Here is a 27,354-nt window from a genome sequence, read left to right on the forward strand (position 1 = left end):
CCCCCGCCGGGCAGCGCCACCGCGCGGCGGGGCGCCTCGCGCCCGCTCCCTGACGTCACGCGGCGGCTGCCGTGACGTCACGGCGGCATCGCTGACGGCGGTGCCCCCGTGGCGGGAGGCCCGTCGAGCGGCCGCCCCTCGCCCTAGCGGCTTTCCCTGTTCCGCCTTGATGGGGATGAGAACTGTAACTTCCAGACAAAAACTTAGCCACATTGAGCATCTTCCCAAAAATACCCGCGCCTTCCGCTTGCAGGATTTCGTGTGAACGTTTCTCATCGCCGGCCAAGGGGCGTAAAATGCTGCCGCGCGCTTCGGCGTCGCTCGCCGGGTGCCTCGGCCAGGGCAGAGCTCGGCGGGCTGCAGCCCTTGGCCGTGAAGGCAGCGAGGTGGCGACGGGCCGCGAGCACGCGGGCTGGCGTCGGGGAGCCGCCGCCGCCTCGTTGCTGCCGAGGAGTGACCGTCTGGATAGCCGGGGAATCGGATTTCGGGGGAGGTTCTGAATGTCTTGGGCTGTAGCTTGTCTGAGCCGAGAATCCTGCAGAACGAGTCACACGGAAAATAAAGTTAGCAAGGTTAAAGCGTTTCTTTGAGACACGGGGCCCCGGCCAGTGACAACCCTGGAATGGACTTCCTTGACTCCCAAACAGGACCACATGGCGAGTCATCCCTTCCGTTCTCCCAGGTGACCTTTATGGTTCCAAAATAATTTGTCAGTGCTGAGTTTCAGTGAGGGAGGTGGAAAGAAGGAGCTGGAAGTTTGGGAGGTACGAACTTTGGGCCATAGCATTTTAGGATTTAGAGCCGTTTGCTCTAGGGAATGCAACAAATGCTGCTTTGCCAGCCCGTTCCTAGTGAAACAGAAGGATTCATCCAACTTTCCCCAGCGGAAAAAGGACATTTAGAACATAGAGTAGAAAATACTTAGTTAAACATTGTGTTTTGTTAAAAGCCAAGGAAAACACTGACAATGTGATAAGGAATATGTAAATTTCCTAGCATGCTTCAGAAAACTAGAACATTGCTCCCTCCTTCCCCCTGAAAAGTATTTTGATAATTTCCAAGACGGCAGCAAAGAATAAGAAATTATTTCAGTCCCGTTGGAGAGAATGTGACATTCTGACTTCTTGAAGCCTGTGAGGAGGTTTATAAACTTAAAAAATGAAAAAGAAGAGTTTAATCTTTCCAGACTTGTCAAACTTGTCTCAATTAATTTTTGATGGCATAATTAGAACTTACTGCTTTAATGTGTGCTTTTTTAGTTTACTTTTCAAAAGATTTTATTTAAAAAAAATCAGAAAAAATGAGGTTTTTTGGAGTGGGAACTGGAGCAGGAAGAAGGGGAGGACTTTGTGTAGGTTAGAGTGCTGATTCAGAATACTCTATTAAGCCAGAAGAGATGAACTCATTTTTTTTCCTCCCTTGAGAAATCAAATGAGAAACAGGAAGTCATTGATTCAAAGTAAGATCACTCACTCCACAACTGTAAACAGCCTATTATGTGCCTGTAAATATTTCCAGAACCCATTGGCTTTTTGGAAAATATGAAGTAAATTATTATAATCTCCAACAAACAACCCACAATAAAAGGAGTTACTTGCAAACTTTCTATCTGCAGTGTTTATACAGAGGAATATTAATTAGCTTGGACATTGAGAAACTCCACTTGGTGAATGCGTTGTTCACTGTCAGAAATCCATCTACTCAAATGTTTTGTTTGTTGAAACACAAACATTTTAAACTCCACCCAGTAGTACTCTGCAGCGCAGAAAAAAAATCTTACACTACTTTAGCCATTTGTATTCTCACCGCCACAAACACTGGAATATCCTACTGTTAACCAGATGTTGGCTGAGTTCATGTCTGTCTTGTGTGGCAGCAATCAGTCAAAAAGGGAAAATATTATAAAAATTCCTAAATGGACAAAGTCTAATAAGGAAATTGTCATTCCTCATTCCCTAGGAGACCAGAATCCAGACTGTCTGCCCAGATCAATCCACAACTGAAACTTCTCCTTCCATTGTAAAGTAGGAGACTCTACTGCTTGGAAGTGCCACTATACGTGGGGACTCTGCAGGAGGAGAAGGGGCCGAGGGCAGGATACGGGACAACGGTGAGAAATCTGCTTTCCTAAGAGTCCAGGGAATTTCCTTGGCTGGCTTAAAGCATAGGGGAAATGGTAAAAGGCGCTGATCCCCGAGGAGTCTTGCAGTCAAAGAACTGCTCATGTGCTTAAAGCTTAGAATTTTGAGTGTTGCAGGATCAGCTTAGGAAACTATTTTAATAACGTGCTTAAATGCCATTAATGCCACGGGGATTGATTCCTGAGCTCCTGAGCTGGGATTCCTGAATAGGGATGGTTGTAAGCTCGTTCTTAACAGCTTGAATCATAGCATGCAAGACAGAGAAAGTTAGAAATGGAGCAGTTACCTTCTGTCAAATGATGATAGTGAAAAACTAAGCTTGATCAGTTCTTTCCTTGTTGTCCTTCTGACTGTAGATAAAAGCAAGGAGTGACAGGCACAAGGAAATTAGGGAATGCGAGAGGAAAGAAAAGCTCTGAGACAATGCAAGTTTTTCATCTGCTTAGCCATGATAAACTTGAGAGCAATCTGAGACATTCAAAATTCGGAAGACAACTGAAAAATATTATTTGATATATCCAAAAAAAGTTAAGGATTTTTTGGAATCCTCTTTACTGCTTTCTTTCTCTTGCAATGCTTTGTCCTTTCTTTTTTCCTCGTGGCATCAGGACAGTTTCTTGCCCTGCTGCAGCTGCCAGCCGGGGATGCGAGGGAGGGAGCTGGGGTTTCTTGTGATGGTGGGAGGAAGAGAAGCTAGGAGCCATGCTTTTGCATCAGGAGGAGGAATGCTTGGAGGGTGTCACTTGTTAATCTAGCTCCTCTAACCATGTCAACAGTGCAGGGATGAGTGCTATGTGCCATGGATGAGTCTCCTGTGCCAGTCTCTCCCATCACGCTGAAACTGGTGGCAACTTGCTTTTCTTTTGCAAAGCCACATTGTCTCATGACAGAAGTCACGTGTGTGCAGCGTAACAACCTGACCAACATTTTTGTTTGCTGTGTTTCAACTGTCTTCCATGGGAGGATGGTGTTTTTTCTTTTTTTTCTTTCTTTTTTTTTTTTCTTTCTTTTCTTTCCCCCCCCCACTTCTGAGATAATTTAGATGCCAAAGGGCCTTTGCTCGTAAGGAAACCTCTTGGACTGAATGCCTACCTGCAGCCATCTGCTTACTCTCTATTAAGCTGTCTGCAAATACTTTGGACTACAGCAGAGTCCAGTCCTTCTGCTTATATACAGATGATTTTCTTGGCTTCTCAAGTTGACTCAACCCACAGTGTAAAGCCAGCTGTCATCCTAAACAATTCTTCCAGTTGTGCTTGTCCGGAAGGGCACTGAGCTTAATTCCAGGAAAGCATGAGCACTTAAATGGAGATAAAAGCTTGAATTTGAACCCCAAACATGAACTAAAATGCTCCAAGATCTGCAACAGTTACAGTGAAAGGATTGTTTTTTCTGCAGGGGCCCTTTAGGGGGCCTTTGCTCACCTGACTTTACAACTGGCACTATAAACTCCTCCTTGCCTCTTATTAGGGGTATTAAATTTTCAAGACAATCTGAATAAGCATAGGAATTTTAAAAGACTTAAAAAATTTTTGTCAAATGCTGAACTTAAATAAAACCAAAACTCATATATAGTTGATACCTGTATATGGCATTTTCTAACAAAAACTCAGTTCTCTACAAGCCTCTTCTGTGCATGAAAGGATAGTAACTGAAGATTAAAATGTGTGATGTTTGTCTGCTTATCAGGTAAAACATTTTGCATCTCTGAAGTTATTTAAATGAGGTTAACGTAAACCCAAGTATTATTAACCCAGATTTCAGAAATCCCCCCTTTATGATAAGGGGCTTTGTAGGCTAATGTAATTTTTGCTCAGTGCTTTGAAGCTACCTATATACAAAAGTTTGGGGTATTCCTGAGATTCCTATAAAACAAATTAGTATGTACATTAAAAGAGTGCCAGATATATTAAATACAGATGCAATTAAAGATGTTCCCTTCTGCCCCCTTTCTTTTTCCAGCATAAATATGGCTGATCTTTCAGAGCCAGAAGGTACTATTAACTGGAAGGAAAGATGTTTAACTCTGGAGACACAGTTAATGAAGTTTCGTATTCAGGCAAGCAAGATCAGAGAGTTGTTAGCAGAAAAGGTAGGTTTTATGGTATTAATTTCTATACTGGATAAATGATTTTCTTTGATGATAGGGGCTGATCACAGATCATGCTTTGAGATAAAAACTACTGGGATTTTTTCTGGAGGGGAAATAGAAGCATTTTTAGACAAAATATATGGAAAGCGGGCATTTTTAATTCTGACAAAGAACTTAACACATCTGATTTGCTAGAAAGAATTGTTCATTTCCAAATAAGAACATGCAGGCAAATCTCCTGCTGAGAAAAATATGTATTCAATAGTCACCTTTACAGCATCAAAATAAATGCTTAACAGATTTTCCTAAGTATTTAGGATCTGATTTAACACAAGCAGAAGTCACTGGGAAAAATTTCTAGAGGTATTATTTTCCTCAGTATTCCTTATCAAATCATACAGTTCACCAGACTTATTTTTCCTGTAATATGACATCTCTAAACTACAGCTATTCATCTGAGTCTTGGTACCTGAGAAGTTGAAAATTATTTTTTATATGTGTATATATGTACATATCTGTATATATATGCATATTGTTTCAGTCTAGGCTTTATTTCACCACAGAGAACCATTACACTTAACATTTAGATATGTATACCGCATCAGTCAACTGGAAACAAGTCTGAATTTGAAATATGAAAAATTACTGTATTTACTAGGTAGCATTTTCTGCAGAACAAGTTAATTAAAACAGTACAAGGGACAAAATAGTTTACAGAATCGTTAGAACTCTGTGATTTTATGCCATCATTAATATTGATTTTTTGGGGGGACAAACAGTATAAGTAGTATTCAAGCAGGAAAAAATCTATTTGCATATTTATGAAAAAAATGGATGATGCATGCAGCCTTGTGCTCTATTCCTTTCATAATAATGCTTAACATTTGTTTTACTTTGAGAGCTAAAATGACCATCGAGCATGTTTTCATGGAGCTATCTATCTTAGTTCCAATGTCTTACTCAAAGTCCTTCATATTTGTGTGTTGTGCTTCAGTTGTCATTTTATTCCTAAATCTTACAAAGACCTTCTTGTAAGTCTTTCTAGTCAGACAGATTCTATTATTCTGAATAACAAAATACCATCAACAAACTTTGTTACTTCATTGCCCATTGCTGTCACCAGATCACTGTGATGCTGCTGAATAACACAGGCCTGGCAAAAATCTCTGCAAACCTCTGCTGATGGCCTCCCTTCACTGTGTCAAGGGGCCAATTACTCTCTATTTTCATCTTTAACCAGTTCTTTATTCATGCAAGGATATTTCTTCTTATCCTGTGGCTGTTTGTCTCCTTTAAGGACTTTTCAAAATCCAAGTGATTATATAGACCAGGTCTCCCTTATTTGCAGCCCTGGTAATCTCCTCCAAAGACCTCCAATAGCTCTGCAAGCCAATGCTCCTCTTTATCGAAGCCACTTCAGCTCTTCTCTAGTCTATCTTGCTTATCCACATAATCCCTAATTCCATTTTATTATTGTTTCTACTAATTCGCTTGCTACAGACATCAAGCTTACAGATCAGTAATAGCTTGCATCTTTGCCAAAATCCTTCTTAAATATTGGTGCCACACTTGCAGCTTACCACTTCAAGTACCAAGACAGTCTTAAGTGAGAGAGAACACACCCCAGTTAGCAGTTCACCTATGTCATCTAGCTCTTAACTATCACTTTACTAAAAAGTTAGAATTCACAGCAATGTAAAATTATTGTGTACTAAAATTGTATTCTGCTGGAATTTAATTTTTAATAGTTGACACTCTAAATACCTCTATTTTGGGATGACTAAAAAATACTATTGTTAAAAAGCAGTGTAACAAAAATTTTTTCGCCCAATCCTGTAATTTTTGTGTATGGCATACTCTCACAGAGCAAGTCTTGCAGAAGGATTTGGAAAGAGCTACACAGATGAGCTACACAAATGTACAGCTGCACAAATGCCATGTTTTGAGACCTCATGAAATTGGAATTAAAAAAAAAAAAGTAAAGAAAAAAAAAGCATGAAAACTGTTTACATTCTTCATTCCAATTAGCAGGGCTTCCAGATTAGTTGATAAATCATTATCATCAATCTTGAAGCATCTATCAAAGAGGCTAATACCATCTGTTGTAAAACTCAACAGATCTTTGGACAATTACATAGTCTGGGCTGTTAGATGTCATATATATATTGTGTTTCTGTACCCCATCTGGATCACTACCATTTGGAATAGAAGTCAACTGGCTGAAGCCTGGACATGACTTTTTAGGGACTTTCCAGCAGTCATAACTACAATGTTTTGTGCAGCTGCTGCTGATTATAGTTTTGGCAACCAAAAAGTTAAGGTTCATGAACAGCACTCACAAAATCATTTGAGTTAAAAAAAGATTTTAGAAGTAAAGTTTAAAAGTAAAATTCTTTCTGTTTGCCTTTTTGCTTTGTTCCATTACAGTTTGCATTTGCAGGCTCTTAGCTGCTAGAAATGACCTCTTAAATTAATAGAAATGTATGCATATTGTATGTTTTCAGAAGTCAGTGTTTTACGAGAAGACAGGATAATGTGAGGGATGAAATCACAAATTGTCGGCACTAAGCATTCAAAGGAAAATTTGTCGTTTTTTCTCATCTATGAGAAACATTACTCCGAAACAGATACCAAAAATTCTTAATAATTTGTCATATTGTAATCCTCTTGTTTTGATTTTCCTTAAACTTCTCAGAAATCTTACCAAAAACTAGATGTTTAAAGGAGGTGAAAGGGGGAGAAATATTTTCCATTGAAAAGCATGAGTCCAACAAGTATTCAGTTGGGATAATTTTATATGTTTCTTTCCAGAGTTTAGCTTTAACAGATTTCTTAAGAAATTATCCTTCTCCTTACTTTGCCACTTCAACTTTTTAATACAAGTCTTTCATTTATAAACTGTAATTCAACTAAAACATAAAACATATCAAAGACACTGGCCAAAGCTCAACAAAATGAAGCCATATTCATCTGCAGACTCACCAATTCTGTTGACATTCAAAACCAACCATTTTAAAATTGTGCACTAAGGTATTACATGCATTTATTTGTATATTTGTTTTGTTTGTAATGATCCAATGGTTATTTTTCACTTACTTTTAAAATTCCAAATTGCACAAGCTTGCATTTGTAAAGAAAATGATATGTTCACACTCATTTGAAATTAAGCTACAAGGAATTTTTGCTCAAAAAATGTATTTGGAAAATAACAAAGTGAATAATGAAAAACTAATGCGCTAATATTTGATGTGTGGCCAGATACTAACAATAAGAGGAAAACACAGAGAAGATTTTGTCAGTCCATACAGCCACTCTCTATATAAGCTATTTGTTAGTTTATTAAACTGTTTCTAATTTGCAAAACATACAAATATTTCACACTCTTACTTTGATTAGCATAGTCATTTATTTGTGGTTTTGTTTACTATCATCTCTGTGCTATGAAATGTATACTAAAACATTAAACAATAGCACCAGATAGTGTTCTATTTTAAAATAGCAACGGAAATCACAATACCATAGCATGACAGATGTAAAACCCTCTTTGGTAATAAATTAGGTAATTGTAGAAAACAGAATGAGAGTGATAGTGTGACAAAGCAGCTGGTCTCTAAAGGAAGGTAATATAAATGAATTGGCTTGGTAATTCTCCAACCTTCTTCCTCTGTCTGTATTTGACAGGAATCTCTTCATGACAGTGAATTTGGGAAAAAAAGCTTAGATGTTAGTAGAGCATTTATATGACTTCTCAGAACCTGACATTATAGTTTTTCTTACATTTGTTCCATAGTTTATTCTAAAACTAGATTTTCAGAAAGATGATTTTAATCTATCCTTTTTAAATATTTGTGTCTGCAACCCATGTGCTTCTGTACATATATCTGGGCAGTGAATTAATTGAAATACTTCTCTTTTACACTGGAAATCAAATACCTTTGCAAGGTTATTTTATGTAAGAGACCGCCTGCAAATAAATGAAGATCAAAATGGGAAGTCTTCTGTATATTTTTCCAATAGATGTGTTCAAATTTAGAAAAACAAAACATTTACTGGGTTTTGTAAATCCAGCAAATACTCTTCCTTGAACCTCAGTGGTTGAGGAGATTGAGAAATTTATATTTAAACTTTAAAGCACTTCTGCTGTATGGCCACCACAGCTTTTATATTTTAGTAAACTTGGGAAGAGCATGAAGCAAAGGATTATAGAGTGTTGTTTATCTGTTTGGGTTTTTATTTGTTTTCATTTTGCCAAGTAAAGAGTCTGTATTTATAAACCTAACATATAGAGAAAGAGGCCTTGTTAAAGTTTTAAGCAGAAGCTGCCGCTGTAAATGGAAGAAGTCTTTACAGGAATTTAAGGAATGGTGTAGAAAGTATCCCTAGTACGCCAAATTTAGAATATCTGTGGAACTAAGATTTAAGTAGAAGCCTTTATTTTGTTGCAGCATGAGTGTTAAATATATGACAAGTTTACTGAAAAAAAAAACCTGTAATTGAGTGAAATATTTCAGTATTCTACTGAAAGTTTAGCTTCCAGATAGCATTTAATGTCATAGTAAAATCTGGTGTCCTTCATTTTTTTTCATAGTAAGTACATTTTTCACCTAATTAGTATGTGTAACATTAGATAAAAAGTTAATGTTCTTCCTACCACTAAAATCGGTTTAGTTAAAGAACTACATAGCTATGTTAAATTTACTCTTGTGCTGGCTGCATCGAATTTCTCTTTCATCATACCCTGTAAGGATTGAATATGGCACTATCCCAAATTTTGCATTATGGGCCATCCAGTAATACTTTGCATTTATGTGAACATCTCTGGGTTTGTTTCCTTCAGGGCTGAGGGTCATTACTCTGTACTTTGAATGATTTTCAACAAATATACATGAGGAAGAGAGGGGATTATTTTTATACATATGTTGATTTGTTTGCTTTTAACCTTACATTCGGATATTCTTTGTACATATGCTCAGCTGGCATCTGAATGTGTACATGGCAAATCCAATAATATTAATAATTCTCATACAGATTATGAAAAATAATGATTTGTAGGCCAAATACTATTTCTAATAAATTCCAAAGCATGATACATTCCTGACTTCAATTCTTACAAACCAACAGCTGCACCCATGTTACGTATATTTATTCATTTTTCAGACATACTTATGCTATGCCATTTGACATTTCAAAAATGAAGCTGATGCAGTGTGCTTTTTATCCATGGCATGACAATTTTAAGATGAATCATTTAAAGGAAATGTCTGTAACGTATTTGACTAGTACAGAGATTGCCAATGTGAAATTTGAAAAGGCACAATAAATATTTCCACTTGCATTCAAAGGATTATGATGGATAAAGTAACGGGGAACAAAATACTGGAGTACCAAAACTACACAAATGAAGGTTATTTTTCAGTATTCTGGTTGCTCTTTGAAAACTTGTCATCATAGAAAATAATTCAGATAGACTCCCTCTGAAGGAATGCACGTGGGCTGGTGCAATCCCTCAGCCTTGGGGTTTTTAGAGCGGTTGCATCCACATGGCTGGAACGCAGCCCTCCCTGGCACAGTGCAGCGTGGTGCTGAGCCAGAGTGTGCGCTGAGCCCTGGTCAGGGGGCTGCAGTTCCCAGAAGCATTACCACTATTATTTTGTAAGGAGGAGAGGAGAATTCAGGTCCAAGGGTGGGAAATACCGTGAGCACTGCTTGGCAGTTCACCAGAATCATGTTTTTGTGTTGCCCCATGCTGCCGCAGGAGTTAACATGTTTTTTTCAAGTGTTCAAAACCTACAGGGCTAGCGCTGCAGAGCTGCACGAGGTGGAGGAGCCAAGCCTGAAGCCAGCTCTTCATGCTACCTAGGGCAGTCGGTCCTGGATAGACCTGTCCCAGATCCTCACCTGGGTCCAGGTGAACTCCAGACCTAAGTCACTGAACAGTTTAAATTATTTGGCCCCCAGAGACTGGAAGAAAGCTTTTAGGATGAAATACTGAGTCACAGAATCACAAAAGGCTGGAAGGGACCTCTGGAGATCATCTGGTCCAAACCCCATTCCACCCTCCCACCCCCCCACTCAAGCAGGGTCACCTAGAGCTTGTTGCCCAGGATGGATAGTGTCCAGGCAGTTTTTGAAGATCTTCAGGGATGGAGACACCACAGACACTCTGGGCAACCTGTTCCAGTGCTCTGTTGCCCTGTGTCTTTTTGTGATAGTGGTTCTGTTTTGTTTCACTGGTTTCATATGTCTTAAACCTGTATTCTTTATAAGGAGGGTAAAGATCAGAAAAAAAAAGGGAGGGGGGGTAACTCAAGAGGCAACACATTAGCTGTTCTTGGAGAGAAGAGACTGTAAAATAGCATGAAAAACACAACCCTTAGAGAATGAGTATCTTCTCCTGGCTGGTACGGAGGGCATCAGTTCTATTTTAGACTACTTGAAATGGAGAAATTAGTGGAAGTTTTGGAAACTTTGATGGTGAGCAGGCATCTGGGCAGATCCTGAGCAGATTAAAGATTTCTTTAGTGTTACACTTTCAGGTGCTACCAGACATCTTCTCTCTGTTTTTCCTGGAGGGAATTCTTTTTGTACTAATTATGCATTTATTTTTCATTTTGTACATGAGTATTTTTAGCTTTTAAATATCTGTTGTGTCTTCAGACTGCACTATACTGTCTTATACTTTTCTGGAACCTCTTGCCCCTTTATCATCTATGTTCCCTAGATGTCATATACACTTGAATTTTATGAACAAATTCAGTTTCAATCAAGTTAAGTTTTCAATTTTTTTGACTTTGACACTGACTTGTACCTTTGATAGAAGTCACCTCTCAGAGTGGTAGGAGGAAAGGCTTCCTATTTTTGATGTTCATGTTCTGACTCTAAATTGCGTTACAGTTCTGTCCACTTATCAGAAGCCACAGTTCAGCCAGACAAAAGTAGCAGAACATACACAGTTGCAGTACCATGATAAAATAAAACAGGTATCTGCCTTACAGTAGGGAGATCAACAGCCAGATATTACACCTTAAGAAATACATGAGACTTCTTTTCCCTATCTGTCCAGGCATGCCTTTGAGCACTCTTCCATCCTGTCAAAATAGTATCTTCCCTTCTCTCAAGATTTTGAATATTGTAACATCTATTTCTACCAGACTGGAAATATACATAATTTGTATTTGCTTGTGTTTTTATAAGACAAGATAAGATCTGAGCTGGGAAAGGAGAGAGCCAGAAAGAACATTCCAACAAAGCTTAAGAAAATCTTATGACTGAAATTGGGAAAAGCACAAACTAATTATTCAGCCAAGATTACAAGTTGCTCAATTGACCTTCGTGACACTGCCTCCCCAAATTCCACTACTGAATTTAACTTTTCTAAGTCTGTCCATCTGTTTATTGGCAGTAGTCCTAGTCTACCAGTTCTAGAAGACTTCTCTCCCTGGGCTTTTCTGTTCTGTATTTTTAATTTATATAATTTTTCCCCCAAATCAGTAATTTTTTTTAGAATGAACTCAGCTGAAATGTAAAAAGATTGATTTTTCATTTTGTACTGTTTCATACATATAGTGAGCTCTGGAGAAACCATTTAAGCTAAAATAATTCTCTTAAAATCATTTGTAAAGTTTGAAAAGAACTCAAAAGAAATAACTCAAAATGTAACTTGGTGCTCCCATGTGACAGAGTCTGATAAAAATTTTGAGGCTGATCATTCTGGAGATTGAATAGATGAAGACTGATAATTTTTGTAGGTTTCATTTTGTTCTAAGGGAAGGATTTCATAGTAAACATAGTTCACATAAATAGCAAATTTAAGAGAGACTTAACAGTTAAGAAGCACCTTTTGCCTAGCTAGGAGAACAGTGCTAGGCATTTCTGTAGTTGGAAATGAACTAGATATTGTGATTTTGTTACTGCAGAATTATTAGCAATCTTCAGGAGGAACAGCAGGAGTATGTGTATGTACATATGCCTTGTATACGTAATGGTTGGCTTCAAAGACCTGAATTATTTTGCACTCCATAATTCTGACCACAATTCAGCAGAGAAAAGAGATGATCCCTATCGTGTGAACAGTCTGAAGACAGAAGGAGATAAAGTGGAGAGGAGGGGTTGGATAGGTAACAGATCTGCAGAGGAATAGTTGACAGTGCTTTGTTCATGAGAAGAATTGTAGGTTTTTTTCCTTTTAATTAATAATAAGAAAAGAGAAGACGGGAGAAGGAAAAAGTGGGAGTGCAATGAAAAGTGACAGCTTGCCAGCTGCCGAGTTGTAAGCACTAAGCTGAGTTTTGCAAGCAGTCATAACCAAAGTGAGCCCTTTTGTGGGATTTGGAGGAAAACTAAGGCTGTAGCTTTGGGGATTTCATCTAAATAACTTTTTTTCATCTAAAGATTTTTTTTCATGTACGAAACAATGACAAATGCTAATGTTCAATATATTATACAGCAGTAAAATAGTGAAGAAAATTTGTCAGATTTGATCTGTGGTTAGCCTAGGGAATTTGAGCCCCTTAAGACAATGCATTAGCCTTATACTTGAGGTCTATGACAAAAAGATTTTGAGAAATATTTTTGTATGTTTCATTTTGTTCTAAGAAAAGGCTTTTCTGCCAAGGTATCTAATTTATTTTTTTAATTGATGTATACTTCATTTTGTGACTATACGTTGATCTGAAATACCAGTTCCTGTATTTATAAGACAAGATAATCTTCCATTACTGGTTAAAAGTTGCAAAGTTATATAAAAGATAAGACCCTCTACTTACTGTGTTGCCTCTGGAATAAAATATCATCTAGTAAAGAACAAAGTACATTTTAAGCAATGCATGTGATAATTCCTCTTCCTTTTTATTTTTCCTGTTAAATGTTAATAACATGATTTTACATTCCACTTCTATCTGCGTTTTGCTTACATGTCTTAACTGGTTAATTCATACTTTAAAGTTTGTTGTAGTTTATAAAGGTTTAGCACTGGCCTTCTGGAAGATGCATGATACATGAAAAATAAATCAGTGTCAAGATAGAAGGAATAATGTTGGAAAATATGAATGGAACATACCCAGACAGCCTTTAAATAAATGAGTTAAAAAAGTAGGAGGAACATCAGTGTGTTTTCCTAAGCTTAGCTTAGGTAATCACTAATAGTGCTCAAAGCCACTGACAAAAAACTTGGTTTTAAGCAGCACTTGCTCTTAAGGAAATGCAGAGACGTGATCAAATGTTTGAGGCCAAACAGGAATATAGAACTGAGAGGGGAAATCTTGGTCTTACACAGTGCTCTGGAATAGCTGGCAGGCATGTTATTAAACCCATGTATAAACTTACGAAGCACCATGTAAAAAGTCAGATCTTTTGCATGTACAGCCGCTATTAGAAGGCAATTCCAAACCCTTTTTCAGTCAATCTGTAAAAGGAGATGCCAGGCAATGATTATTCGTCACCTTTCTATGCCTATTTGCTGCTCTGAAAGACAGCTACATGTGTATTTATCCCTCACTCATTCTTCCTATTTATTTATGTGTAGGGGACTCAGTATTCCCATATTAGCTCACAGAACTACAAACATACCCTTACTAATGTGAGTGTGACTATATAGGCAAGACACAGCACCTTAAGTTCCTTGGTAATAATTTACAACAGAGCTCTGCTCAGATTTCTTTAATATTAGATTGTGTGTCTTAAGTTATTCTATACCACATTTGTACTGCATCCAGTTTAAAGGTCATGTGTTTCTTCAGTTTGTGTAAACCCTATGTGGTGTGAGGACTGCTACCTCACTAAACCATAAATGGATAGATTTACTCCTTTCGTTGTGGAACACTGGTTTTTAGCCATGGATGGTTTGGGCCTTTTTTCAGTCAGAGATGAATCTAAAAATTGAAATGCAAGAGAAAAACACAGGCTCTAAATTGTTCTCAAGTCACTTGAAATACTGCACTTTATAGACACTCTCAGTTACTGGTTCAGAAACACTAGGTTTTAACTCAGTTTTGCTCTTTAAAAACTCTCAGCTATTACTAGTATGCTGAAAGGTTTACAGAGAAGTGATGGATTTTTTTTCTCTTCATTCGTTGCTTTTTTTTCCCCCCTGTATTTATTTATTTCAAAATAGCTTACACTAAGTTTTCTATAAAATCTGCATGATACAACTATATTCTTTATACTATTAAAAGTGAGGAGACTCTGCATTATGCACTGATGCAATTTCTAAATATTAATGGGACAGACTTTTACCTTGAAAAATTACTTTGATAAAAAGAATTACCTTTTTGGTTTTTTCCAATAACAGATATTTTCAGACCTCAAGAAGGAAGTACTGGCTACAGCTTTAGTCTTTCTTTATGAGTTTTTTAAATAGAAGATTTTCCTTTATTAACTAATGATTCAAAATACCAAGAATATTGTCAATGAGGAGGTGTAATTTTTCTTTAATGCACACTACAGGAACAATAATCTCTATTTTTTTTCTATATGCATAAGCATATACATGGGAAGTTTTTTGACATGAGAGTGGTGACTTTTGAACTGATACCCTTTGGTGCAGAAAATAGGTAGATTGGGTTTTATGCAACAGATATTTTGATGTAATGAAAAATTCATTTACTTGCACAAACATGTATGTTGAACATTTCTGAAATCTCAAGAAACTTCTAGATGAACTTCAAAAATAGTCTGTAATTTGCTTTTGTACTGTAAAAAATCCCCATTTAATTTGTGTTGTGCTTCACTGACCAGACCTCCAAGGCACTACACCTCTTTTTATTGCTGTTATGTTTCTTCAAACCATCCAGTATTTATTCACACGTGGCATTTCTCTATTCATTGCTTGAACAAAAATAGCTTGATTTGATGAATGTCAGATGTAGAGTGGTTATTTCCTTACTAAGTTTAAGAATAAATCTGTTTCTAACAATAGATATTATTTTCCATAATTCAGATAATTGGTGCAGCATGCACTTACAGATTGTCTGAAAACTTTGGGAAGATTTTTACATTTTCAAAGAGAAAGAGAAAGTGCAGATTAAAGTAACAGTCCCTTCCTCTGTACCTGTGTTGACATTGTCCTGTAATCAGTGTGCATGTGCCAGTAGTTAATGTGCATAAAACTTACGTATTCCTGATAGTAATGATTATAAAACAAAAAAATACAGATAATCAGAGGGGACCTCAGAATCCTTACTGGATCTTGAAAGGGGCTTGAGCCTATCCTGAATGTACATGAGAAGAATATTTCTTCAATTAAGTTTGTTGAGCCATGATTTCAAGTTGCTCCATTCAGGGCGAGATAGAAAATCTGCAGCTTCCGTGCAGAATGGTATCAGTGTCATATTGGCCCTTTCCCTTCACGTTCCTCCTGGGAAACCAACTTGGGGTCTGTCGAAACTACATAGACTTAATTCCCTGTCTCGCTGTCCAAACAGTTGGTGCCTGAATGACCAGGACTGTCACGTCCTGGGGACTGTTGCTGCACAGCCGCTCAAGAGGGACGCAGCAGTACCCAGGTCCAGCGTGGACTGCCCCTTGCTCTAGGGTCAATAAAGCGACGTGGGAGTATGAGGGAGGCTTCAGTTTTTATGTCGAGTTAGAAAGTACTACAAGGCCAGTCACACCTTTTAGTCGTGAAAACTCATTTTCTCCTTTTTTTAGTTTTTGATTGATAGAAAATGGTGACTCTGTGTCCTTTTCTGGATGTAGTGGTAAAAATACCAGAAACTGTTCCATGCAATTGACAGCATAATTGGGGAGAAAAGAGAATAAAAAAGAGAGGGAGTAAGAAACTGAAAGATGTCAGATATTAGATACCAAAAGGGCAGAATGAAACTGATTATTTTAAAACCATAGTAGTAAGTTGTAGAAAGAGTAAGTGGTTTTCATTTGCATCATTTGTAGCATTTGCTTTTCTGTGAATAATTCTGAAGCTGAATACTGAGTATACTAATGTTAAGTGTTTGATGTTTTATCCTCGTAAGATGAACTATCTATAGGTAGGTATTTCCTGAGAACCAATTTCCAATCCTTAAATTATGGAACAACATATTAATTTCCTTAGGTACTTTCTAGTATGATTTCAAAACTGAAAAGAAAAAAAAAGTTTAAAAAAATCTCATAATTACGTTGTTTACCAAAATCAGACTAGAAAGCTATTAACAAAAGTATATGTTTCTGGCCCACTTTGTACCACATTGTTGGAAAAGTCTTCAAAATAAATTATGCAAAATGAAGGGAATTTCAGGGGCCCAGTGCGAAGGGTGGGACTGTGATTTATTAGGAGCTATTACAAAGTAATACATCAGGGCCCTTCGCCACTCAGAAGGGACCTACACCCCCCCTCATCATGCTAGTCTCTCTCTTACCAGTTTCTACTGTGCTTTTCCCAAACTTTTCTGTGCGGCATCTAAGTCCTGTTAGTCCTAGTGGCCCTTGCGCTGCATCCCGCTTCCTTCAGGAACAGTCCCAGTAGCACAATTCCTCCCAAAAGCTGAATTTGTCAACTTTAGAAGAATTAATGGTCAAACTGTATAATTTTCCAAGTAATGAAGGAGCTTAGCATTTTTTAAGACTGGAAACATGGCTGAGAAAAGTCTAAGGGTTATTGTCAAAGTGATTTCTGCTCTTGGTAGCAGGGAAAAAAAGCAGTATGTCATACAGCAGCCACAAGATTATACTAAAAAGAATATATATGCTCATAATCATAAATACCGTCCCAGACTGACATGCAGTTTATCCTTTTATTTATTTTTTAAGCTTTTGCTCACAATCTATCAAAACAGACCATGAAGATACGTTTCACTGTAGTATTTCTGGCAGTGGGCAGAAGGCACGGGCATTTTACTGTATGTTTTTTATGTATTTACAGATGCAGCAGCTTGAGAGACAAGTTATAGATGCTGATCGTCAAGCACAGAGGGCTTTTCAGCAGGTATATCTAAATTAAAAATGTCTCCACTAGCTATGTGCATGTTAAAGTACTGTTACCAAGGGAAATTCAGAAAATTGCTATTTTTCTTAAATACTGTTTAAAAGGGAGAAGACAAGTTTTTTAATCTATTGATCTGTCTTACCTGGGATATTATAACTGCTTCACTCACTGTCAAGTTTGGAGTTTTGTCTACAGTAAAATCAAAGCTAAAAGAAAAAATCCAAAATAGATGCACGTAATGAACTTCTTTACAGCATAGTATTTTTTTCTTCTTTATTGATACAGCATGAGTCTTTGATATACGATGCAAGTGGAAACAAAAGGAAGAGAAAACATTAACTTACTTGAGAAAATCTTTGAAAAAAAGGCTATCCAATATAATCAGTAAATAGGATTATTCTATGTTGTTCATCATTCTTGTAATAAATTGTCATTTAAAGAAAGAGTTTGAGGCTGTGTATTTAACCAGAGTTTACTTTTGATTCCAAATGGCAGGTGTATGTACTGCAATAATTTTATAAACATATCTGTGATATCCCCTAAAAATCCTTCTTATCTCATGGTAGGAACAGATAGAAACTGAAAATTGTAAGAATGCAAATGTTCACATACTAATTCATAGTTAGAACGTGCTCCTTACTATAAGCCAGGTATTCTTAGTCATTTTTTAGAGTGCCTGTAATAATTTGTATTTCTTTGAGTACTGTGTTTTTATATGCTTGTTTATTTATTAAAACAGTGTTATGTTTGACCTTCCAAATAGGTGCAAGTTATGGAAGAAAAATTAAAAGCTGCTAACATTCAAACAAGTGAATCAGAAACCAGGTTGTATAAGAGATGTCAAGATCTGGAGATGCTGATACAAGAAAAAAATGATACAATACAAAAATTGGAGCAACAACTGGAAGAACAGGTTAGAAATAACTATTTTTAAAAGATGAGCAGCAATTCTCAATTATGTAAAAGGAAAGAAAAGAATTTAAGATCGATAGAGGACAGAAAAGTTTAGAATTAGTTCTGTTGTTTGATTAAGGAGTTTCCTATTGGGAGCATGTCATCTGAATCAGATTTATTCACTTGCAAATTGTGTTCTGGCTTCCTTTAAAAGAGTATTTAATTTTAAAGAGAGATCTTAAGGGTCTTCCTCTGGACTGTCTCCTCTGAAAATTTTTCATTTTTCTTAGAGGAACAGCAGCGTCTATAAAGGGCATATTCATCATTTAAAAACAAAACACCATGTATTGCCAAGGAGACTAAATTATTTAAAGCAAACTTTAGAATTTATGTCTGAGGAGACTACTCAGCCAGACAAAAATACTCAGTGAAAGCTATGCTTTTGTCATTTTTTTTCCAGAAGCAAGTAAGACTACAAGAAGCTAAAATCATAGAAGAAAAAGCAGCTAAAATAAAAGAGTGGGTGACAGTCAAGCTCCATGAGGTACAACTTTTGTGACAGTATTTGTAATACAGAAAATACAAGATCTGGCCTAATATCCTTTAGGCTTTCTGGCTGCTAAAGAGGGTAATGTCATAGTTAAAAAATGTTTACCAGTTTCATGAGATGCAATAGTTATTTATTTAAAAGGAGAAAAATGAAAACAGCAGCACAGAGGGGAAGAGTATCCATGTCACTTAACTTATGTTTACTAAGTTGGCCAACTAAGTTAGTATCTCAGGGTCTGCTTTATGGAGAGAAGACCCAGAACTGCTCCCTGGAAGATCTAATCATCTCTGCTAATTGCTGGAGATATTAGCTGTCTAACATAGCTTGCTTAAGTAGATGCTTAAATTGTGAATAATCCTCCAAATATTGACCACATCTGTTGGGAGCTGGCAGAAGAAAAGGACTTGATCATTTTTCATTTTCTATTGCCCAGTGTGTTCTTAGTCGTGAGTAGCTTCAGGGGCACCAGCTCTATTCCCAAAAGAGACCGGTTTTGTCCCTTGTTTCCCTGCTGTGGTGAGATCTCTTTGCCCTGCCTCAGGGTGCCAGTTTCAGTATGCAGCTGTACTCTTTCTGCTCCTTACATTTAGATTAAATTTAAACTTGCCCACTCATAAGAGTTAAAATCCTGCGCTTCTGTGGTTAACTGGAAATTACGCTCATTCCAGTTAAAAGCTATTTAAGTTATGACATTATTTTTAAATAGGAAGCTAGAAATAATGTTTAGCATTAGACTGTGAGGGAAGATCTTAAAATCATTTAATAGAAAGTGCAATTGAGTGTAATCAAATGTGACTAAACCTATTCAATTTGAAAAGTACTGAGTCCCGAGCCAGTTTTACAGGGTTGCTAGGTGCCACTTGCTGGGGAGAGGAACTGATGGTTCCCTTATCCGTGCTGTGGGACACTGAGATTCAAATCCTCCCTTTGCCTAATTTGGAGCAGGAGTTTGAACCAAGGCCTCTTGCTTCCTGGTAGTGGGCTGTAGCAGTGGGATTTTGAGGGTTTTTTTGTTCTCATAGGAGTTCTTTTTCTTTGTATAAACGTCTTAAATACATATTTTCTTTAACTTTGCTGTGGAGTAGCAGGAAGCATTAGGACCATCATTCTCCCTAATTTCTCTGCTTTCTCTTGCATTTTCCAAATGGCACAAAAGTTTGCTTGTAATTGTAGCCTTTTGCTTTTGTTAAAAATATCCAAACCTACACTTTTTTTAAAAAAAAATATTCAGACTTTTAAAAGCAGTCTTGGATTTATGTGATTGGGGAATAATTTTATTAGAGAAAACGTTGTGCAAATAATTAATCATTGTAGATAATTTCTTTTTTTTTTTTTGAGTAAACAAATGCACACAAATGCACAGACCAGCATTAAGAGAAATAGCAGAGAAGAGTTTACCACTTGAAATAGCTTCATGTTTAGAAATCAAAAATTCAGAGAAAATCTAGATGATGTTAGAAACTTTAGAAATTGTTTTACCAGTGAATGAGCTTAAATTTATTTGCTTTTAGTTAGAAGTGGAAAATCAGAACCTTCGCTTGATGAACCAAAAGCAAACAAAAGAGATGAAAACAGTACAATCTAAACTGCAAGGTAAATGACACCAGTCTTTTAAAAACTTTTCTATGTATGGCATAATTCTGACTATATCCTAATAATTTAGGTATCCAAGTAATTGAAATACTGCAGAAAACCTCAAAGATTCAAATGAGTATAAACTTAGTGACCTCAGAATGACTGTACATAAAGCTGCTAGGCAAACAGTAACCAAATTTTTATTAAAAAGAGAAGAAGACAAACCACAGCTGGTTTTGCTGTGTGAGTAGATATTTCTCTTTCTGTTATTAAAGAGGTTTTGCAAGTAGTAATGTTTGACTGAATTTGTTGCAGATCTTTACTTTCACTTATTTGTTAGATAGATCTTATCACTGTTACAGAATAGATGAATGTCTTATCTGCATTTGCCTTTCCAGAAAATATTCAGCTCAGAATCAGAATTCTAATCTGTTTTTTTTAATTATTATAATTGACCACAATGATTCAAAATCTTCATTAAGACAGTCCAACACCCAGATTCCTTTCTGACTGAATATAGTTAATTTAAAAAGATATAAAATGTAATTTTGGGAAGGAGGAACACCCCCTCCAAACAACATTACTTTACATTAATGGAAGTTTAATTTTATTAGCTACTGTGTTGCATGTTCATCAGTTTTTTTCAAGTCTCTCTGAAGATTCTTATGTCTTCTCTGTAGCTGGCTAACCTAATAATTTAGTATCATCTGAAAAATCTTGTTAGGTTGCTACCTAACTCTTGTTTCTTGATAATACAGCTCATATTATATATATATAGTATATAAATATGTGTATTTCTGTATGTATCTGTGTACATATACATGTGATACACAATATGTAAAATATAAATATATATATATATATATATATACACAAAATAAAGCTTTTTAACTAAGGTATGCCTCTGTTAATGAAGAAAATATGTTTTGTTTCTTCATTATTTTTGATCAATATGTAATCTTTACTCTTCAGTCCTTAATTTCTTTAGTCATCCTTTTCTGAGAGATCTCTTCAAAGGCTTTTTGAGAAGAAGGTTAACTAGTTTTCATCATACATTTATTGATATGCTCAAAAATATTAAGAAATTGAATACCATTTGCAGTGGCCATGATTATGATCATTGAAGTACCTTACTATTCTATTCTTCTTAGTCATTTAATTACGTTTTAAACCGTTTGCAGATAAGGATGAGAGCTTTTGTTCCTAGATCTGCCACAGAACCTTTTAAAAACAGGGATAAACAGCACTGCCATATGTGAGCTTCTGGTAGAATAGCTGTGCCTAGGGGAGAGTACATGCTATTGAGGCAATTAATTATTTTGTGCTTTCAGCTCCTCTTGAAGTTCTAGATGTATACCTTTTAAGCCTGGTAAATTACTCCTTTATATTTGCTAGAGCAAATCTTTTTATCTGAAGGGAATGCAATCGCATGTTTTAATACTATTGTTCTAGAGTCTTTCCCATATTGTATATGCTAGACCAATCTATAGGCTTAATTTCCGTCATAGCAGAATGAAATTGAATATTTGCACTGTGTTTTCACTCTGTATTAAATACATATTTTATATATTATTGTAATAAAGTTGTTAAAAATTGTTTCTTTTTTTTCTATACTAGAAAATCAGTCTTTAAGAACTGGAACCTTAACTCTGGGTTTCTTTTGATATGGGGAGGTATCAGGTAGATGATTATTCAAAAATAAATTATTTAATTATCTTTCTGTTAAACTGTAGTTATATTAAAAGAAAAGAACTTTACACTACAATGTAAAGGAGGCTAATAACATAGCTTGCCATGACCTATTAACACTGGATTTCTGAATTATTATTCTTTAGAAGCTACGACCAAGAAATCAGTTACTTCAACACAAAAACCTGGAGAAGGTCAGCGACTAAGCGGTTTGACTTTTGGATGCTTTTCAAACCGAGCAAAAAGTCCTCAACCATCTCCTAAATTTCAAGAAATAAGCAAGTCATCATCTAAAGAGTCAGACTACACTGAAAGCAAAGACATAATAGGTATTTAGTCATCAGTACAATCATTTTATTCTGGCATAAGTGGAAAACTGAAGTTGACAACTACCTCAGTGTATCCAAACCGGAATTTTTCAAAGCACATAGTAGTCTTCTCTCTGTGTTACTTAAGAAACCCTGTTGAGCATTAGCTTCTCAGTAATGTCATGAATGCCTTGTTTGGCAGCGTGCACAAGTTGACAAGCGTTCTAGCTGCTGAGAAGGGACCTTGTTCTAGGGCAGGTCTGGCTGCCTGTCCCCTAGGTTTTTATGCCTGTGTAGAGTCTCACTTAAGTCTCGTTTCTGTATGTTTTGTCTATGCTATCACTGATGTCCCAGTGTTAGCTTAATGCCCTAGCTCAACAAGAGAAGCTGAGTGATCAAGGACAGAAATATAGAAGGGAGTCTTGGGTATCTTTTTGCACCGTTGTTTCCTATCCAAAGAAGGAAGAAAACTCCTGATCAGTTCGTGCAATTCTCCCAGTCAACTCTGAAGTTTTGTAATGCCAGCAAATTGATATGCTGTTATGCTATTACAAGCATAAGCAAGTGCACTGCAGTTTGGTGCTTCCCTGGAGCAGTGAGGTCTAGGCAGGAGACGCTTATTCCTGCTTTGTTCCCTCATTTGGAGTCTCATAGTGCTATTTATGACCTCACATTTTCTCCACAGTTAATCATAGTATCCAAAATTTTTGAGTTTTGTAGGAAATCAGAAACTAAAATAGAACCTATTAGTATTTTGTATGTCTATATGACACCAAGTTCATTATAAAGGTATGTATTATTACTTCCATTTTTATAGGTGAGGAAATTGAAATAAGAATTTTTTTTAAGTGAAAGGATGAGAAGTAGAACCTCATGGCAATAGATTTTTTTTTTGATTTACTTACTTTAATCTGGACTAAATTAAAACAGTTTGCTTATCTAATCTACTCTAACTTTATACAGCTATCTAACATAAACTAACTTGCCTAAGTGTCTTTATGTAGAAAAGTCCTAACTAACACATCTGTTTTAATTCAGGTGAAGCATGAAGGCCTCACCAACATGCTTCAAGCTGGTTTTCTCTTATAAAACCAGGTAAAAGAAAATGCTTTGCATAAGCAGAGCTATTTTGACACAGTGTCTTTCCCTAAGCATTTTCATGAGCCACTGTACATAATATTAAGTATTCATCACTGGAAATACAGTAATAACTTACAGAAGGCATTTCTGTATAAACACTACAAAAATACTCAGAATGCTTGATTTGTTATTGTAAATCTTTTCTGTTAAGCTTTAATCAACTTTATATAATTTTCTTTAAATTTAATGAAGCAGCTAGATATATATACTTAGCAGCTATATATATATATATATATATGTATATGTATGTATGTATGTTGTAAGTATGTATGTATGTTCTTAGGTGTCTTTTTGCTTTTTTGAGTTTTTTGGTTTTCACGCATACCTAGTTCATTTTAAGATTTGGCTCCTCTATGGTCATCTTTGCAATTACTGCTATTTTTATTTTGGCTTTACCTTTAAATATTATAGTAAAGTGTGCTACAGTTCCTTGGCAAATAATGTTACAATTTCAGCTCCACTCAAAAATGTATAATGCCTTCTAAAGGTATTACTTACAAAATCCAGCAATATTAAATGTGCTTATGTATTTAAAATAATTGCCTACTTATTATTTGCAGACATGATAACAGAATCCTTTAGCAGTCAAGTGTGCTAAAGTAATTTTCTCATGTTCATGATACTTCTCTTCTAGAGAAGGATATCCTGGAAACTACCTTTGCTAGTCCTGCACATGACAGCAATAAAGGTCAGAAGATATTGCCACAAAGTTCTTCTGGATCAGAGCAGAATAAAAATGTGAGAGTGAGCTATTTATCAAAAGATGTAGACAGTGACATGTCAAAGAATTCCTGCACTACTGGCAGTGACTGGAGCTCAGATGAGGATGGAGGAGACAATAAAGGATTAAAATCTAGATGTGTGTCGACTCTCTCAAGTCACACATCTGAAGAGAACACAAGGTACAGCAGACTGGAGAACGAAATGTATTTGACAGCATCTGATGACAGTAGTTCTCTATTTGAAGAAGAAGGCTTTGGTGTCCAAAGGACTCAGCACAAAAAGCTGTACTCCTGGCAGCAAGGATCCCAGAGAAAAGGTCAGAACAATCCAACTGGAAAGTGCAACTCGGACCTAAGTAAAAAGAAGGACCAAGATAGCTCTTCAGATGAACTGAATAAGAAATTTCAGTCTCAGAGTCTAGATTATTCATCTTCATCCAGTGAGGCAAATACCCCAAGTCCAATTTTAACCCCTGCTCTAACACCTAAACACCCAATCCTAGCAACTTCTGCAGGTTCTCAATACATAACACCGTCAGATTCTCCCTCAAATTTGCCACCTCCAAAGTTACGGACTCCCAATGTGCTTAGTTTAAATTTAGCATTGGCAAAAAAGCATTTAAGCCAGCCCCAGCTGAGTTCTGACAGGATGTTTGGTAGAAATAGAAATGCTATAAGCATGATACGTCCATGGAGACCTCAGGAAACAGACATTGATCTGGTGGATGGAGAAGATACAGATATTTTGGAGAAAATGGAGATTGGCTCTGATGAAGGAGTGTTCACCTATGATTGCACGGAAATGCAGAATGTTGAAGCCCAGGAACCTTGTGATATGACAAAAAAAGGTGCTAGCAACAAACCTCCAACCCCTCCATTGCATCGATTTCCCTCCTGGGTAAGTATGATTATAGATACTTTTCCTCCTGAAATTAATTTTTTTTCATACTTCTCCTTTATAATTCTTCTTGTCTCTACCTTTCTCATTCTCTATCTGTTTGTGACAGTACAGAGTAATGTCTTAACAGTAGCTAAGAGGACAAACTCGCAAGTTTGATTTGAAGCACAGCATTTAAAAACATAGTCAATATTTTGGTAAATAAGGCCAAATTTTCCAGGCTGCCTCTAAGTTATATATGTCCTTTTTTATGTATACAACAAGGCAATGCTTGCACCTGTATTTATTTAATTACTATTTTTTTAACGCCAGCAGAGCCTAAGAGTGCTGGTTTCAGCACTTTGCTATAAGCAATGTACTATTCACAGTGTAGACAATAAGTTAACATAGATCAGCTATTGATTATAGAAATTACTGATCACATTTCCAGGTAGAATTTTAAAGCCATCAGTCCAAAAGAGAATTAGAATTGAAATTAATATTTTTTTACACAAAATTCAAAATTAACTTTGTCTAGACTCATTTTCGCAGTTCTACCATCCTTTTTAGTATTCAGAGATGACAAATGTCTCAGTGTGACACCTTTGCTATGACTATATTTTAGTGCATATTTTTTCATAATGGATTTTGTTATTGTAGCTTGAGCAGTTTTGTGTTGAAAAGTTGCCTCCATAGTGGTGATCTCTATTCTTAACATACAGTCTTCATGATAAAATATTCTCACCCTAGCTGTCTTTTGGCTCCTGATATAACTCTTAGATACAAAGGCAAGCATTGTGAAAAAAACAATTGAAATAAACTATGGGAGTAGTAAGAGGTATAAAAAGCAAATTTGCATTTTTTCTGCTGCTACTGATGACACTATTTTATCAACCATTTTATCACATGTTTTTACTCACACGAAGACTATGGTGAGGTTAAGTAGAAGAAAAATCATTGTTATGTTTTAATTATCTACCAAAAATATCTGTTCTGCTTTTATGTTAGGAAAGCAGAATTTATGCTGTAGCCAAATCTGGCTTACGGGTGTCTGAAGCTTTCACCATGGACTCTCTTAGCAAAAGTAAGTGGTTTAGCTATTCATTGTCTCATAAACTAAAAATGCTCTTCTTATGGTGATTTGTAAGAAAGGATCAAATCTACCATGTTCCTCTAAGATATTTTTGTGAAGATTTATTTGCCTACTCTTTAAAATCTAGAAAATCAGACATCATCTTCCATTTTTTTATCTTACTTTGCCTATTGACTTTGTGATTTTGCTTGCTCCACTTTTCTTTGCAATTCATTATGAATATTCTGTACTATGTATTGAGGTAGCAGATACATACATTCTATTTAAAAAAGGTTAGTGGTCATGACTGCAATGTATTTATGATTCTTAAAACCCTTGTAAATTTCAAACACCTATAGATCTCACATCTAGAACTAATCAGGATTTAGTTCACTTTTTATAGCAAAGCAGTACAATGCAAAAAATGACATTACAATTTCATAAATTGGAGGATAAAATAGGAAGATAATTTATGTACTGTATGTTACTTTTTCTAGGTGCGGTTTCACAAACTTCATATTCCATACCTGGATTATATACATCTTTGATATATAAGAACATGACCACTCCTGTCTACAGCACTTTGAAAGGGGTAACTGTTGTCGCATATAAGAAATTTTGAAATACCGTTAGGCTTCACATCTGAGAACTTGCTTTTTCACATTTGATGCTGCCGGGCCAAAATTGTCATAAGATCATGTTTAGAGATCATAGAGCCCCAGAGGTAATGGAAATGTCAAATATCTGGGAAAAAAATGTTGCTGCTTATAAAATGTTACCAGCCCAGGTCAGTTTTTCTTAGGTTCCTTGCTGATTTTTTCCAGAGGCTTGTTAATGATTAAACTGAGCCACATGGCGTTCAATACTGTAATTAAAAGTGTGTGTGTATGTGTAGAAATGTCTTTGTGTCAGTGCCAAGGCTGTTTATATTCAGAGAGCTAGCAGTAACTAGTCACAGCATTGTTTGTTTTTTGGCAACCTTTTACGGTCTCAAAAGACCTAAGCCTTGAGCTACCTCAGTTTGCTGTTTTAAGTGTTGGGTGGCTGAGGATACAGAGGGCATCAGGGAATTCAGCCAGATGTTGATATTTGTGTGCCAAACCTTACAGCCTGAATAAGAACCATTTCGAATGTTGTAAAGCCAGCAGAGCTCTACCACAGTATGAAGGAAATGACTGGTATCTTTCATGCAAAATTGCAAAGAATGTTGTGTTAATTTCTGCAGAAGGCAACTCAAATAAGCAATAGCCCATTCATAGACGAATCTTCAGGATCTGACGAAGAAGACAGCTCTCGGTCCAGCTCGAGGACTTCTGAGTCCGATTCCCGAAGCAGAAGCGGCCCAGGTAGTCCTCGGGCTATGAAACGAGGTACG

General features: G+C 36.4%; 1 protein-coding gene across 8 annotated transcripts in view; it reads left to right on the forward strand.

Annotated features, from left to right (window-relative positions):
* The first annotated feature begins 1,963 nt into the window (after positions 1-1,963).
* PLEKHH2 (pleckstrin homology, MyTH4 and FERM domain containing H2) overlaps positions 1,964-27,354 on the forward strand; it is a 53,163-nt gene continuing 27,772 nt past the window's right edge. For 4 of the 8 annotated variants that reach the window (XM_085315842.1, XM_085315845.1, XM_085315843.1 and 1 more), the window contains exons 1-11: positions 1,964-2,110; positions 4,104-4,233; positions 17,090-17,152; positions 17,916-18,065; positions 18,507-18,590; positions 20,108-20,189; positions 22,007-22,189; positions 23,943-24,928; positions 25,916-25,991; positions 26,477-26,571; positions 27,205-27,349. In XM_085315842.1, coding sequence (XP_085171968.1) covers positions 4,111-4,233; positions 17,090-17,152; positions 17,916-18,065; positions 18,507-18,590; positions 20,108-20,189; positions 22,007-22,189; positions 23,943-24,928; positions 25,916-25,991; positions 26,477-26,571; positions 27,205-27,349 — 1,987 coding nt within the window. In that variant the 5' untranslated portion in view covers positions 1,964-2,110; positions 4,104-4,110. The other 4 variants (XM_085315849.1, XM_085315846.1, XM_085315848.1 and 1 more) reach the window with 4 other exon arrangements.

The sequence above is a fragment of the Rhea americana genome, unplaced genomic scaffold, assembly GCF_003343005.1.
Source record: "Rhea americana isolate MKP2758 unplaced genomic scaffold, rheAme1 scaffold_44, whole genome shotgun sequence".
Taxonomy (NCBI): Eukaryota; Metazoa; Chordata; class Aves; order Rheiformes; family Rheidae; genus Rhea; species Rhea americana.